At 38.5% G+C, this 12,312-nt stretch overlaps 2 protein-coding genes across 2 annotated transcripts in view; both read right to left on the bottom strand.

Moving 5' to 3' along the window:
- The window catches only part of LOC130689811 (eukaryotic translation initiation factor 3 subunit F-like), an 86,764-nt gene extending 85,591 nt beyond the window's left edge, over positions 1–1,173 (bottom strand). The window contains exon 1 of the mRNA XM_059495548.1: positions 1,169–1,173. The gene's annotated coding sequence lies outside the window, so the exon portion shown is untranslated. The remainder of the gene's footprint in view (positions 1–1,168) is intronic.
- Positions 1–12,312, bottom strand: part of LOC130690290 (homeobox protein homothorax-like) — a 73,120-nt gene that overhangs the window by 10,270 nt on the left and 50,538 nt on the right. The window contains exons 9-10 of the mRNA XM_057513298.2: positions 12,010–12,158; positions 10,243–10,319 (exon numbers count right to left, since the gene is read on the bottom strand). Of these exons, the coding sequence (XP_057369281.1) occupies positions 10,243–10,319; positions 12,010–12,158 (226 nt within the window). The remainder of the gene's footprint in view (positions 1–10,242; positions 10,320–12,009; positions 12,159–12,312) is intronic.

The following is a 12,312-nucleotide window of genomic DNA, read 5'->3' as shown; positions in this document are numbered from 1 at the left end:
AAGGGACCCCATTTTCATTTCGTTAGCTCAGCAGGAGGCCGTGAACCAAAAAAAAAAATAAAAGTCCCTTCGTTACATTAGAAAACAAGCGTCCAGACATTTGGGGAGAAAACAAAAAACAAAAAAAAAAATTGACTCTCCCCTCATTCGTATTTACCTTTTTTTTTTTTTTTTTTTTTTTTTTTTTTGCACTCATGGCGAACTGTGAGGGGAGAATAACATGCATATATAAAAAGGCTCTCTTTAGGTGTATCAAAGCTCTGAAAACGTCTGTTGTTGAGGATCGAACACTCAGCGGGAGATGGCCGTTCTTTCTTTATTCTTTTTTTTTTTTCAGGAAAGCAGACAAAAGACATCGATCCTCTTTTTTTTTATTTTTTCGATTGGTCGGCAAGAGTTTGCGTGTTCCATATCTTTCGCTATTCACGTATAAATCTTAGTCGAACAACACGAGCGTGCCGATGGCATTGCAAGCACCTATCGCATTCGTATTTCGTCTCGACCTTTCTATGATTAACGAAACGAAAAAAACTTTAATTATTTTTTTTTTTTTTTGGGAGATGTTGAAAAATTCAAAAAAAAAAAAACCCGCCCTTCATTTTCGTGTGTGGTTTGTTTGATATAGCCCGCAGGCCTAATTGCGACTGTATTATTCAGCAAACGCGGAAAAAAAAACAAAACCGGTCGTCTACTCGTTCAAAACAACTCGCGACAAAAAAGGGCAAAAACGAAATGTCATTTCGTGTGTGTGTGTGTGTGTAATCTCAACCTATGTGTGTGGGATGGGAGAGGAAAAAAAAAAAAGAAAGAAAATCTATGCATAATGTCATTTGCATATTTCAAGGCTCTCGTGAGTGCGTCCCTCTTCTTCATTGCGGCTGACGAGCGACGACTAGCAAACATTTCCCTTTTTCGCTATTTTTCATTTGAATGCGAATCTCTTTTCATCGATTTTTTTTTTTTTACGAATTAAAAAAGAGAGATGTCGCCATTGGCTCACAATTGTGCTTCAAAAAAGAAAAAGCAAAAAAAAAAAAAAAAAAACAAAAAAACATAAAAGACAAAGTTGCAGGTAAGAAAATCGTGACAGTCTCCCGCCGTAGAGAACGAAAGAAAGAAAAAAAAAATGGCATGGTTAAGCCGGAACGATGTTCTATTGCATTTTCCCTGACTTTTTTTAGACGGTTGAATCTCACGTGAGCTTTGATGAGAATGATGACCTTGCTGTGGGCAGCGTGACCAAACGAAAACAAATGCCGCACACGAGAATTGCCTTATATACAAAGAAACGCATAGAAGAGAGAGATACATTGATAAGAAAAATAAAATAGAAAAAAGAGGGCATGAACAGACACTCACACACATATGTGCTAGCTCTATGTACCCACCTTATGATTATTATTACATATTAGAATTTTCCAACCCTTTTTTTTCTGTTTGCTAATAATAATAAATATATAACGTTACTCTCTATCAAAAGGCCGACGGTGGTTGAGCGCGTTGATTCGTTTTCAAAACCGCCATCACCGCATGATGGGAGTCGTCGTTCTCGCTTATTTTCTCTCTTCCTTTTTTTTTTTTTCTTTCGAATTAAACACGTTAACACGAAAAAAAACAAAAAAGAAGAACAAGAGGGGAGAAAAAAGAAAAAAAAAAATAGTGAAAAATTGCTCCCCATTTAATTCAAAACGAAAATAAGAACGCATTTCTTTTTTTTTTTTTTTTGGGACTCTAATGGAAAACTGGACGGGGGGAAAAGAAGAAAAAAAAATGGTCTGGAAACCAAATTAAAAGAAAGAAAAAAAAAATAAGGAGAGGTAGAAAAAAAGAAAAAGACGGGCACAGGTGTGCGAGCCATTAAAAAACAAGAGGAAAGGAGAAAAAAAAAATTCCCTTCCTGGCCGCACCATAAATAGAAAATCACATTTTCTTTTTCTTTTTTTTCTTCTTCCTTCTACCTTATTCCAAGTAATTTCAAATCAAGCACAACGAAATGGGAAAAAGAGAGAGAGAGAGAGAGAGAAAAATGCCAGGTATAGAGTACAAAAAAAAAGAGAGGCGACTTTTTTTTTTTTTTTACTGTTTCTGATCTACGTCCCTTTCATTTTTTCTAATTAAAAATAATAAAAAAAAAAAGAGGCAAGAAAAAGAAAAATACCAAATATGATGTAGCAAAAAGAATTGATAAAAACACAAAACAAAAGACATTTAAATAGAAATAATGAAGAAGAAGAAAAAGAAAAAGATACAAATTCAAAACTCTTTCTCGGATGGCCATTTGTTTCATTCGTAGAATTTCGATCGTCCTACAAGAAAAAAAAAACTTGAGGGTGGGCCTGTAACAGTTTGATGTTACGTCGCAAGCGCTAAACAGAAAGAAGATGATATTCTTTTTCTTTTTTCTTTTTTTTTGTCCCGAAAGCCAAAAGAATAAGAAATAAAAATTGATCTATCCATCTAAGTAAAAAAAAAAATAAAATAAAAGAAAAAGAGATGTATTTTTCAAAAATAAATAAAATAAAAAAAAGGTCGTCGTCGACGATGAGAAAAAAGAGCCTCTCAGCTGAGATGGCCTGGAGGAATCCATTATAAATAAAAGAAAAAAAAAAAAAAAAAGGGCCTCTCTCTGCGTATGGGTTTTCTATCTGCGCTTGATGAGACACGGCTGCATCCTTCGTAGTTCGGTAAAAAAGAAAAAAAAAAAAGAAAAAAAAAACGAGATGGAAATCGGACGAAGCGGAGGCATCACACACACACAACGCCGCTATCACACACACACACACAAGTTTTGTATATAAAGCAGCCGAGGAAGAAACAAGAAGAGAACGCAGATGCAGACCAACGAGAAGGAGGTGCGCACAGGTGTGTTGCATTCCAACTCGGCCAGCAAAAGCAGCAACAGCAGCAGGCAAAAGAAGAAGAAGAAAGGTCGACAAACCTGAAGGCCCTTTTTTTTTCTTTTTCTTGTAGAAGCTGAATAGAAAAAGACTGAACCCCCCCCCCCCCCGAAAAAAAAAAAAAAAAAAAAAAAGACTCTCTATCAGGCAATAACATCGTAGCTTATATATCTATCTATCTATCTGCATATAGGTAAAAGGTAAAAGGCCAAAAGAAGGGAAAGAGAAGTTTTGAACACAGCAATCCCCCCCCCCCTCTCTTTTTCTTTTTTTTTTTTTCTATTGAAGGAGGGTAAAGAAAAAAAAAAAAAAAGAAAACATGTTGCCTGGTAATCGACATTCCTTCTTCTTCTTCTTTTTTGTGGATATAAAAATAAATGCATACATCCGTTGCCACCCATTTTCATTATTGATTTTCTTCTTTTTTCGCTCCATTCTGAGCAGCTCTTTTTCTTTTTTTTTTTGAAAAAAAACCACTAGGATTTGTGTGGGCAAAACGAAACTGATTTACGACCTGTTTTATATGGCTCCAATAAAAATCAAAAGAGGGGAAGCAAAATGTTTCTCTCTCTCTTTTTTTTTTTTTCCGAAGCCCTCGGTGTAGCAGCACCTACCCCCACACTGTCTGCACGGTCCACACATCGGAAAACGCACAGGCCTATATAAAAGCGAATGAATGCGCGCATCTTCCTCCACCCCATCAGAAAAAAAAAAAAAGAAACGTGTATGATTTATAGACTGTCGAAGCCATTGAACGAATACATAATAGAATCTTTTTCCTTTCTAGCACCTTGTTATCCTTCTTTCTTATACAATTCATAGGGGTAGACGATCCCGCGTGATTGGCTGTTCCAACTCATCCCCGCAATTTCAACCTTTTGTCTGCTGTCTAAACAACCGAACGAGAAAATCCCCTTTAAAGAGAAATCATTTTATTTTATTATTATTATAATTTATTTTTTTAATTCGGAGTGCGCTCTTCTTTTTTATGATCTTTCGTTTGTAGCGTGTCTGAGGAAAACGGGAGGGCCCGGAGTATATCTCTGGTCGCCATCGCAAACAACACTTTTTTTTTTTTTTTTATCTTATTCTTCCTTCTCAGGCTCTTGTACGCCATTGCCCTCTTCATTTCATTTTCGAAACGATCGTTTTGATATTACGATGCACACGCAGAAAAGCAAAAACGTTTCACGTTTTCTCCGGCCGAAATTTCTTTTGTTTGTTGAATCTTCAGGTAGAAAAACACTGCCGTTTGAAATGGGCCATCCAGCAGTTTTGACGACGGGCCAATATATGGCAATCATTCCAGTTTCTTTTCTTTTTCTTTTTAAGTTACCCGTTTTGTTGTTGTTCGAACTGTGTAACATTTTTGTTCGACTCGTCTCTGTTCATTCTCTGATTGTTTATTTATACCGCTCCATTTTTTTTTTTCTTTTCGTAATTCTCGCCGTTCTTGCAACGACGACGTATAAATAAACAATCGTGTCGCAACGCATTTCCTAATGTCGAAACGGTTCCTCACCATTTTGGCCTTCATTTCTTTTTGCTTTGAATTCAAAATGAATTTTTGCCATTTTTTGCCATTTTTTTTTAACTTTCTTGTCTTGAAGGTGGGAGTTGCACGCGCTGTCACGTAAAGCTGATCGTGTCCGACCACGCCCCTCATCTTAATGGGTTAGAAATGATGATTTTCTTTTTTTTTTCCTTCTTTTTGCTCGGCTCGCGACCTCCCCCGTCCCAAAAAAAAAAAACTGCGAGGAGCCCGCGCGACCGTTATTATTCAAATGACATTCGAGACGTGACAAAGGTAGTAACTAACACTAAACGAAAGTTGAATTCCATTGAATTTCCTCTCCTTCCCTTTTTTTTTTTGTTTAAAAACTCTTTTTGAATACATTATATTGTTTTAAAAAAACCGTTGTGCAGTAAAAAAAAAAATAGGGGCAATGAGCAAGACAATGGCACACGCATTGTAGTCCATAAACGTTACAAAACAAAAAAGGGTATTGTTCGTCCCGTTTAAAACAACCCCCTTTCTCTCTCTCTCTCTCTCACAACAAAATATGGGTCTAAAAAAAAAAGAAAAGAAAATGAATAGGTTACAAGATGGCCTCAACGTTTGAGGAATGTTGTTCAGGGTTCTTCTTCTTCATCCTCCGAAAACCCCCTTTAAGACCCACACAAAAAAAAAAAAAGGTAGAAGGTAAAAAAAAAAGGAGAAAAAGCCTGAGAAATTCTTTGCCTCATTTGACTTTTTTTTTTTTTTTTTAACACACACAAAGATACAAAAAAGAGGCTTCATTTTTTTTTTTTTTCGTTCCCATGAATTTTTTTTTTTTTTTTTTTTAAATACGAAACTTGCTGCTGTTAGCTGCTTCTCTTTTCTTCTGTAAAGGGAGGAGACCTTTTTTTCTCTTTCTAGTGGGGACGCGCCTTTTGGCTGCTGTTGCATCCCCCCTCTCGCTTCGTTATATATATATTTTTTTTTTTCGGGAAGAAGGGGATATATATATATATATATATTCGTTTTTGTTTCGTGTTCAAAGCTGAGAAAACTATATTGCAAAGGCCCCTAACACTATAGAGCCCTAGCTGGGGGGATTTTCACTGCTTCATTAGACGGATGCCCCGGCGAGCCGGCCTCCCTCTGCGAAACAACAGTTTGTCAGGGTACCCAAGAGGGCCACCTCTCTCCATATTTATTTTTTTTTTTTTTTAAGTAAAGGTTAAAAGAGGAAAAAAAAAAAAAAAAGAAGGTATAGTAGACCTGCATTTCTTCATATGTGTTGTGTACGTATTTCGAAAGGTAAAAGCAATTCAAATTGTTTTTTTTGTTTTGTTTTTTTTTGCTAATCAATAGCCAATGGCTTCTCCACACACACATACAAGAAAAAGACGAATAAACGTGACGAGAATTTTCGTTTTTTAAAAAAGAAAAAGAAAAACGTTTTTTTTTTTTAAAATCCGTTGAAAATGTTGTGTTCCTCTTTTCACGCGTCCCCGTGTGTACCTAACCAGGAGAAAACGATTCTCTTGTGCGCGCACGGCTAGTGTGTGGGTGTGCCGTCTACCCAACGATTTGTAGAGAAAAGCGCATCGAACTCGGCAAAGTTGAAAAGACCAAGGGGATTATTGTGTGTATGTATATGGACACGAAGATGAAGAAGAAGAAAAAAAAGAGCATTCCAAACATTCTAAAAAAAAAAAAAAAAAAAAAAAATGCTTAGTTTCTTTTTACCTGTCGATTCTTTTGTAGCAAAGTCTGGCGGCCTCGGGTTACACACCCCGACCTTGTGAGCGTTCTCAACACATTTCCGAGAAGGAAAAAGAAAAAAAAAAACAAAAAAAACAATCTATGCGAACTTCAAGAAGGAGGAGGATCGTGTACATGTGATTACCACGAAATTCTCGGTACATTAAAAAAAAAAAAAAAGAAGAAGAAGATCATTCAATGGGAGGCGAACTGGCATCAAACTCAACAACAACACTTTGCAAATGAGCTCGATCTTTCAAAGCGGGGTAAGAGATCGTTCGATGGCGGAGGGCCTTTTTGACAAGAAGAGAGCGAAAGGGGAGGGGGGTGGTGGTTTGTAAAGGAGAGTGTGGGTTCACGTGCGCGCATTCCTAGTCAACAAGAAGCTAAAGTTACGCACTCGACGAGTTACGGGAGAAGGAGGGGGGGGGGGGCGAGAGATATTTTCGCGAGGTAAATAGAACACGACTGTTAGACAAGGTCACGAAAAGAGAGACTCTCTCTCTCTCTCTCTCTCTCTCTTTGCATCGTGCGGTCATTAAAATGATATGCGATACTTTGGCTTACGCTCCGGAAAGCCCACCCCACCATTTCACCCGATATCCGACACCTTTCTTTTTTTTTTTTTTTTTTATCCGCCTTCTTTTGTTTTTACCTCTTTTTATTTTTCTTTGATCGATATCGTATTTTTGCCTGTGGGAGGTGGGGGGGAGACACACCAAAACGATCCGCTGGACATTCTGCGACACGCTCGGTCATTTGTTAGTGAAGGAAAAAAGTAAGGGGGGAGGGAGCGACGTCATTATCTACGACACGATCTGACCAGTGGCGTACAATTAACTGAGGAAAAAAAAAAATAAAATCGAAAATCATTCGATGTTATTGTCACTGATCCCCCTTAAATGAGAGTTGAATATCCTCTGGTCAGTTTTTGGACCATCATCGAACCCCTTTGGCAATCGTGCGCCCCTCTCTCTGACGTTAATGATGTACGGTCTCTGTGTGTGTGTGTGTGTGTGTGTGTGTATATATATATAACGTGTATGCTATTATTGCGCTTTCTCCAATCTGCCAAAAACCCTTTAAAAGAAAAAAGAAAAATCCTCTTTTGCTGTTGTTCTATTTGTAAATAGACCAAACCGGACATTGTAGTACGGATGTCATTCATCGGAAAGAAGAAGAAGAAGAAGAAGAAAAAAAAAAAGGCCTATCCTGTTTGTTGCTCAATGAATCATTTCAAAGTGTCTCGATCGTGGGTGGTAATCGAACTTTTTCAGACGAAAAGAAAATGGGCACAATCTTAATGATATTAGGATGTTTAAGGAGGAATAGAACTGAAAATGAAAAAGAGATAGACAAAATAAGAAACAAAAAAAGGAGAGAGAGAGAGAGAGAGAGACGGTTTTTAAATAGCCCAGCAAACGGCGTCGTCACCATCGTCGAGCTCTGTTTGCCACGTTATTTATAAAAACTCTTCTCTCTTTTGTTTTTGCTTCAACTTCTTCTTCTTCTTTTCCCCCCACATCGGAGAGAGAGAGAGAGAGACGGGAAAAGGCGAAAAAAATAAAAAATAAATTAGGAAGACATGAGGAAGCGCAAGAGTTATTTCGGATGGTGGGGTGTCTTCAGCTGTCGAGGCTGTTGCACCCCCTTAGCATCCGCATCAGCTGTGCTGGAGCATCCGCATCAGCAAACGGTGCCACGCTTTGCCCGTCCTCTCACATTTTTCTTTTTTCTTTTTTTTTTAAACGCCAAACTCTTCGACTAAAATTATAACCACACGGGCGCCCAGTCCTACACGCAGCCACAGGCGCCGTCGATTGCCCAATACACACACACACACACACACGCGTGTATTTATATATATACCACACCACCTCTCCCTCCTCTTTTCTCTGTTCCAAACACCCCGAAATAGGCCTATATATCTGCCCCATCCGTTCTGTAGAAGACGGCAATGAACGGAACTGAAGAAAAATAAAAAGATTTTCAAAAGAAAACAAGAAAAATCCCGAAGGGATGCGAGCAAACGAGACACGAGATGGCGTTCGGTTAGCGTCAAAGTAGCAAAGAGCTCCCCATCGTAATCTTTCAAAAAAAAAAAAAAAATAAATAAATAAAAAATAAAAAAGGAGGTTGAAGTACATGTTATACGGTTATGATTGTAATATTCGAGGAGCCCATAAGGATCCTTGTTGGGAGCGACTCTCTTTCGGGACTGGTTTTCGATGGCCACATTTGATTCTATTGACTGGCGACATAAAAAAAAAAAAAAAAAAAGGGATATTCTGTTTTTTGTTTTGCTTTTTGTAAAAAAGAAATGGGAAAAAAAAAAAAATAATAAAATAAAAAAAAAAAAAAAAAAAAGCTGATGCCAAACAAGGTGGATGGTTGAAGAAGAAGAAGAAGAAGAAGAAGAAATAAGGCCGGCCCGATTGAGTTATACAGCCACCAGCGCGTACGACCGTTTCTTTTATTCAATCATAATAATAATAGTAATAAGAATATAAAAGAAACGAGCAAACAGCTGACAGCAGGAGGCGATTTCACCGGAGGAGGTCGTTCTTTTTTCCTTTTTTTTTTTTTCCCCCCTTAGTGTTCTTCTTCTTCTCCTATTAGTTATGCAGTTTTTTTGTTTTTTTTTCCAGGATTTTTCTTTTTTTTTTTTTCCACCAAGTTCGCGGCCCACCCAGCCCTGCGTGCCGTGGATAGCCTCTTTTTTTTTGTTTTGGCTGTTGTTGTTGTTATATTGCCGCTACTACTACTTCTGTTAGCCTCTCCTTTGACGTTTTGTGCATCCAGAACTCGGCGGGACGCAACGATGGAGAGAGAGAGAGAGAGAGAGACCTCACCAAACACACAACAACAACAACAAAAAAATACCCCAAAGTTCCGAAGAGAAACGAATGGAAACGAGGCAAAACAAAAAAAAAAAAGAAGTTGAAGTTGAAGTTGGGAAAATGAAGGAGGAGACCCACCTCAATGCCAACCGTTAGCCGAAAATGAATCGAATCGCTTAGGGAGAGAAGAGTGTCGAAAATATTCAAATATTCAAATGAGCTTTTTTAGGCTGTACGGAATGCGTTAAGCATTTTCCAATTTTCGTACACCCAAAACAAAACAAAACAAAAAAAAAACACATTCTTTTTTCCTCTTCCTATTTTTCATTTCAACAGAAAAAAAAAATGTAAATAAAAAAAAAAAAAAATGAAGAGGGTTCGTGAACCAGCTTCAAAAAACAAAAAAAAAAAACAAAAAAAAAAACTGTGGCAGAGCTATCGGAACTGTCGCACGGTCAGCGAGTAGAAGAGCACCGAACTTGTGATTGGTGCCGACAGGTTGTTCTTGATTTATACATTTGCTATCGCCTCCTTATACGTCTTTCTCATCTTTTTTTTTTTTTCTTTTGTTCTCTTACGCTTTCGACCATGTTTTTTTCTTTTTCTTCTTCTTCTTCTTCTTCTTCTTTTTTTTTATAGGACAAGGTAATAATAACCGTCGTCGTTAAAGTCCCGACCAAGACAGGCAATCCCCCCTCGAGCCAACAGACCGACAGATTACGGACGTCCAAATCAAATCAACACACACACACACACAAGAGAAAAAGAAACAAAAAATCATATAATAAAAAAAAGAAATGTTTAAATGCCAGAGTGCGCATGAGTGATGCGTCACGGCCAATGACGTGCGCATTGACAATCAAGAGAAATAGAAAGGACGCAATCGCGGCCGCCGTCCAACGACCAATCGCCATCGATCGTGTTGTTATATTATCATCATCATCATCATCATCTTTTTCTTTTTCTTTTTTTTTTTGGCTCTCCGCGTGTGTGTGTGTGTGTGTGTGTGTCGCCCTTTGCGGTAGAGGCAGCTCTTATCGGCTGCTAGCGGTAAGCGCACGCACGAAATTCGAGGTCCTCCGTGCACCGAAAACATGAAAAAAAAACGGCAGCTCGGGGTCCCAATTTTTTCTTCTTTTAAGGTAGACACTCCCGTTCAGACTTTGCGTGAGCGTTTGTGTGTGTGTATCGAACGTGAACATACACACAAAATAACTAGTAGAAAACAGAAATAGATGTAAGTTTCACTCACCAGTTGTTGACTTGAAGAATGGTCAGGCCCGTGTCTTGGGCCAGCTGTTTCTTCTGGTCCTCAGACGGATACGGATGCTATACAAGCGGGACAAAAAAGAAACAAAAGAAATTGCAATTAATAATCCAATCGTTACTTTGATTCAATATCTCGTTGAGATTTTCAAGTGTTCGCATTAAAAAAAAAAAAAAAAGAAAGGAAAAGGGAGGAGCCAATCATCGAGCAGCACAAAGATTTAAAATGAATAGCCGTTTATATTGTACAAACGAGCAAAACTCGTCGAACGTGGGCGGAGTGTTATGTTTTCGCTGCGCGTAAAGTGGTGACGGCCTTGTTCCTTAACAGAGGGGGGGGGGGAGGGAGAATTTCCAGTGTCGTCATCGTCAACACACACACACACACACACACACCAGAAAAAAAAAGAAGAAAAACTTCTCTCGTCTTTGTGTGTGTGTTTGTGTGTGTGTGTCGCTCAGCACACTGTCTCTTCGCTCAATCTACCATATCTAAACGAGCCGGAGCAATTAGTCTAATGAGAAAGGACGCGCACATATACAAGAGAGACACTGTTGCCGCCGATGTCAATATAAATAGGGCCCTGTCAAATGGCAACTGTCTTGTGTTTGTCTCTCGCAAATGCCGACTACTCATTAGATAGCTTTAAAATCTTGCTTCCCCCTCCACACCGATTATTGCCCCCTTTTGTGTTTCACTTTTTGTGTCCCGAGATTCCGTGCACGCGAAATACACGCACAAAAAAAAAAACGATACACGTCTATCGAAAACAGACTTGTTCTGTTGTTGTTGTTTTTTTTGTTGTTTTTTTTTTTTTGAGTCATGAAAGGACAAAAAAGAGGACTTGTACAAAAGGGTCTAGTGGTTGTTAAGTCGTTTGTTTTATTTATTTATTTTTTTTTTTTTTAAAGAGTGTATAGGGTACGGACCGCGTCCTAAACACGAGTTGTAAGTCGCCCCCCCCCCCTCATTTTCCCGCTAGGTAAAAAGACCCCCTTCTTTTTTTTTTTTTTTTTTACACACTCCCCAGTTGGACTTTTGACAGGTCCACCCACTTCTTGTCATCTTTTCTACACCCTCTACTTTATCCCCCACTTTTTTTAAATGTTACAAAAAAAAAAATAATAATTTTCTTTTATTTTTCCTAATTTTTTTTTTTTTGAAACCTCTCGTTTCCCCCCCCCCCCTCCCTCATGTCCATTTTTAAAGGGGGAAGGTGGGAGGAGGGGGGTTCGTTTTTCGCGTGCTGCCCTTTTTTTTTTTTCATATGTGTGTGTGACTCGCACGAAAACAGATATTCAAGTCGCCGGCACGTTCTCTCCATAAATCACTTGTTTGTGTTTTTGAGGCTCCGGGCCCCCAAAAAGAAAAAAAAAAAAAAAAAGTATATAAGACCCACTTTAGCCGCAACATCTCCCCTCCCCCTCCTGAAAGAGTCTTGCGTCTTACCTATACGTGTGTCGTAACCTGCAACAGCAACAACAACAAACTTCTTTTTGGCTTTCTTTTTTTTTTTAAGCTACACTAAATAGGCTGACCATCGAGCACAAAGAAAAGGGAAACGTGATTATTATGATTAGCCTGAAAACCCCCCCAACTGTAACTCGTAATGGCTTTTCAAACGCACGTCTACAACAGTCATCAAAATGTAGACGATTGAGATCTATCATCCTTTACAAAACGATCTCTTCTTTTTATCTTTGTCGTTTTTAAATAGTAAAAGGAAAAAAAAAAATGAATTTTGGATCTTACTGTTAAATGCTGGAAGAGCCACGCCCTGAGAATGTTGGTGGCCACTTTGGGGAAAATGCCGCGTTTCTTCTGGTTCTTCTTACTATTGGAATCGTCGTCATCTTCACCCGTGCCGTCACCGCTGCCGATGCTGGCGTTGCTGGCGTCACCTGCACGTCCAAAATTTCCAAAATTCAAAATTCAAAATTAATTAAACTAAGTACAAAAAAAAAAAAGCATTTGAATTTTCATCGAATTCTGCCACCCCCGATTTACCCCATCCATTAATCAGTGTCGGAAACAGTAAAGAGAGAGAACAACGAG

Source organism: Daphnia carinata, chromosome 6 (assembly GCF_022539665.2).
Source record: "Daphnia carinata strain CSIRO-1 chromosome 6, CSIRO_AGI_Dcar_HiC_V3, whole genome shotgun sequence".
Lineage (NCBI taxonomy): Eukaryota > Metazoa > Arthropoda > Branchiopoda > Diplostraca > Daphniidae > Daphnia > Daphnia carinata.
This window is presented reverse-complemented; position numbering and strand designations above follow the sequence as displayed.